Source organism: Melampsora larici-populina (assembly GCF_000204055.1).
Source record: "Melampsora larici-populina 98AG31 unplaced genomic scaffold MELLAscaffold_24, whole genome shotgun sequence".
Classification (NCBI taxonomy): Eukaryota; Fungi; Basidiomycota; class Pucciniomycetes; order Pucciniales; family Melampsoraceae; genus Melampsora; species Melampsora laricis-populina.
This window is the reverse complement of record NW_006768788.1, coordinates 102,589-104,977: the sequence shown is the minus strand read 5'-3', so window position 1 is coordinate 104,977 and position 2,389 is coordinate 102,589. Positions and strand designations below refer to the sequence as shown.

The 2,389-nt window shown below is 41.7% G+C and overlaps 1 protein-coding gene across 1 annotated transcript; it reads right to left on the bottom strand.

The window, feature by feature from the left end:
• Positions 1 to 337: 337 nt before the first annotated feature.
• On the bottom strand, positions 338 to 2,210 carry MELLADRAFT_87955 (uncharacterized protein; the record flags this gene model as incomplete). Its single annotated transcript, XM_007411164.1, has 8 exons — positions 338 to 356; positions 406 to 542; positions 647 to 770; positions 837 to 982; positions 1,055 to 1,411; positions 1,485 to 1,723; positions 1,796 to 1,910; positions 1,953 to 2,210. 8 exons carry the CDS (start codon positions 2,208 to 2,210, stop codon positions 338 to 340), a joined length of 1,395 nt encoding a protein of 464 aa, XP_007411226.1.
• Positions 2,211 to 2,389: the final 179 nt, after the last annotated feature.

Below are 2,389 nucleotides of genomic sequence, written 5' to 3'. Positions count from 1 at the left end.
CTGGGCTTCTTGAAGTGATTCCTCAATGGAAATCAGGTGAGCAAGTTTGTTCGTCAGATCTCCAATTCCTTCGTTTACTATGAGTTCTAGCTGACATTTTCTTTGACGTTCCCATTGAGCTAAAAAGTACTCTTGTGTATACTGAGGATCTATGTACAACCTTTGAAGAGTTGCCTTGCTCGATTGGTTTAATTTTTCCATTTCTTTGAGACGTCTAATCATGGAATCAACTGAACAAATGAAGATGGAGGTTAACTAATTATGGATGGTTAGAATATAGTCAGTCACAAACCAGCTTTAGTTCGCAATCCCTCATTATGATAGAGTCCTTTGAGATTCAAGCAGCATAGTCGATGCTCTTTTGTCGAATATCTAAGAGCAGCTACAAGATCAGAGAAAGCAGACCATATCCTCTCCAAACCCTCACCATCCGACATTCCCCAGTCTTCATTCAATCGAGGGTTGTACAAGATCTGACAGGATCTTTCATGAGCATAAGAATGCCATGCCCCAGTACCTATCTTTAATTCACCTGCCCTTCTCTTCTCTTCAAACAGCTTTCTCTGTGGATTGATAAAATCAGATATCTACAATCAATACCCCTTACACCAATAGAACCACGTATGAAATTGTATTGGACACATACCTTCCTTAATGCCTTTGTCAAATTACATCCTATATCGTAAAGAACAGCCAATTTTTGCTGGTCACCATTGGCTTCTTCAAGTTGTTTAAACATCCAATTGATTGTGGCAACAGGGAAATGACCACTAACATTATGACCAAAACACAGTTCAATATATAGATTCATCTAATATAGTCAGGTATATTCTCACCGTTCACCACTTTGTACAATATTAATGAATTTCAGAACATGGTCATGTCGGCATGCCATTCCAAAAAGGCCAGTTTCATCGCACCCACTCCATGTTTGTGCGCCTCTCACATCATCTGCTGCAGTGTGACGCTCACTACATGGGTGCTGAAACCAATCAGATTGCAGAGTCAAGAATAGTGCATTAAATATGTTATTAAAATATAATATACAACTGACCACTAACTCCTCAGTCTTATCCTTCACATCATTTCGACGGACCCCAATTTTTTCTTCCCATTTGTTTACATATTTGGAAGTGAGGAAGAGTGATGGAGTAATTGTGCTTTCAGGCCTCCAACCCGCACTTGCTGCCATGTGACGCCGATGTTGAAAGTTTCCATCCAGTGAAACTATGACATCGGGCTCAGCTGGGCGTTTACCTTGGACTGCAGGGCCAAAACAGCGAGGACAATTTGATGCAAGTTTTTCGATTGCAGAAAGCTTGAGAGCCAGAGTCTCCAGTTCAGCTTCTCGCCGGATCATCTCACGATAGACATCAACTGCACAGGAGAATCGCTTCCGCCACTCGCGAGGCTGCATGACATAACATTCAGTAAGTAAAATATAAATATATTTTTATAATCGAATTCCAGGAATCAACTCTTACTTGGTTTCCACTCGGAACAAGGATCAAGGTATTAAACGCATCCAAAAACTCGTCGACTGCCTGGCAGAATGGCGCAATTGTATTACTACACCATTTCCATAATAACTGATAGAATCGAATAAGTCTAATTGAGAAAGCAGTGCAAGGATATTTTGCTGTTCCCCCAATCAAGCCCATCTTCACCAGCCGCACAGCATCCGACTGACATGCACAGAAATTCACCATGATCTGCTTTCGATCTGTTTGTTCAGAAAACCTTATCAACCTAGATAAAGACAAAATGCAAGAATAAGAGGAAAGAAACAACCTACACAAGATATCAAAGACCACAATTTTCTTCGGAGTTCGAACCATGGTACCTGTGCAATGGCAGGGTTCCTTCCAGTCATAGTCCCATAGATCCGTGTGACCCCATTGAAAGGTCTTCTTAGATGACAAGCTGAATTCAATGAAGAGAGAAGGCATAACCTCTTGCCACTGCTTCTGCTCCCGAAGTGTCCGTTCCTCGTAAGACTCTGCTTCATTAAACATTCTTCCATCATATTCACTGTCGTCATCTTCTGAAAAAGGATTGACTCCAAAGTTGGACTGATCAAGGTCTCTGTACAGAACTTGAGGAGCACCATCGTCAATGTGATGATTGAGTTCATGATTGGTAGGTTCGACATCAAGCATTAAGCCTTCAATGATTGATGTAGCTGCTCGATCCTCTTGGGCTTCAAGCATAGCTCGTCTTTGAGTAATGTCCGATTTGGCTTATCGTTTTCCTGGCTTCCGATAGGGACGTATTTTGATATTTTGACCTGGCAATTACATGTCGAAAAACGTACGTAGTTGAAAGGAGGTGATATGCTTGAAGGGGAACTCTCTGGGGTCAAGATGATGGGACGCACATGTGCAATCAC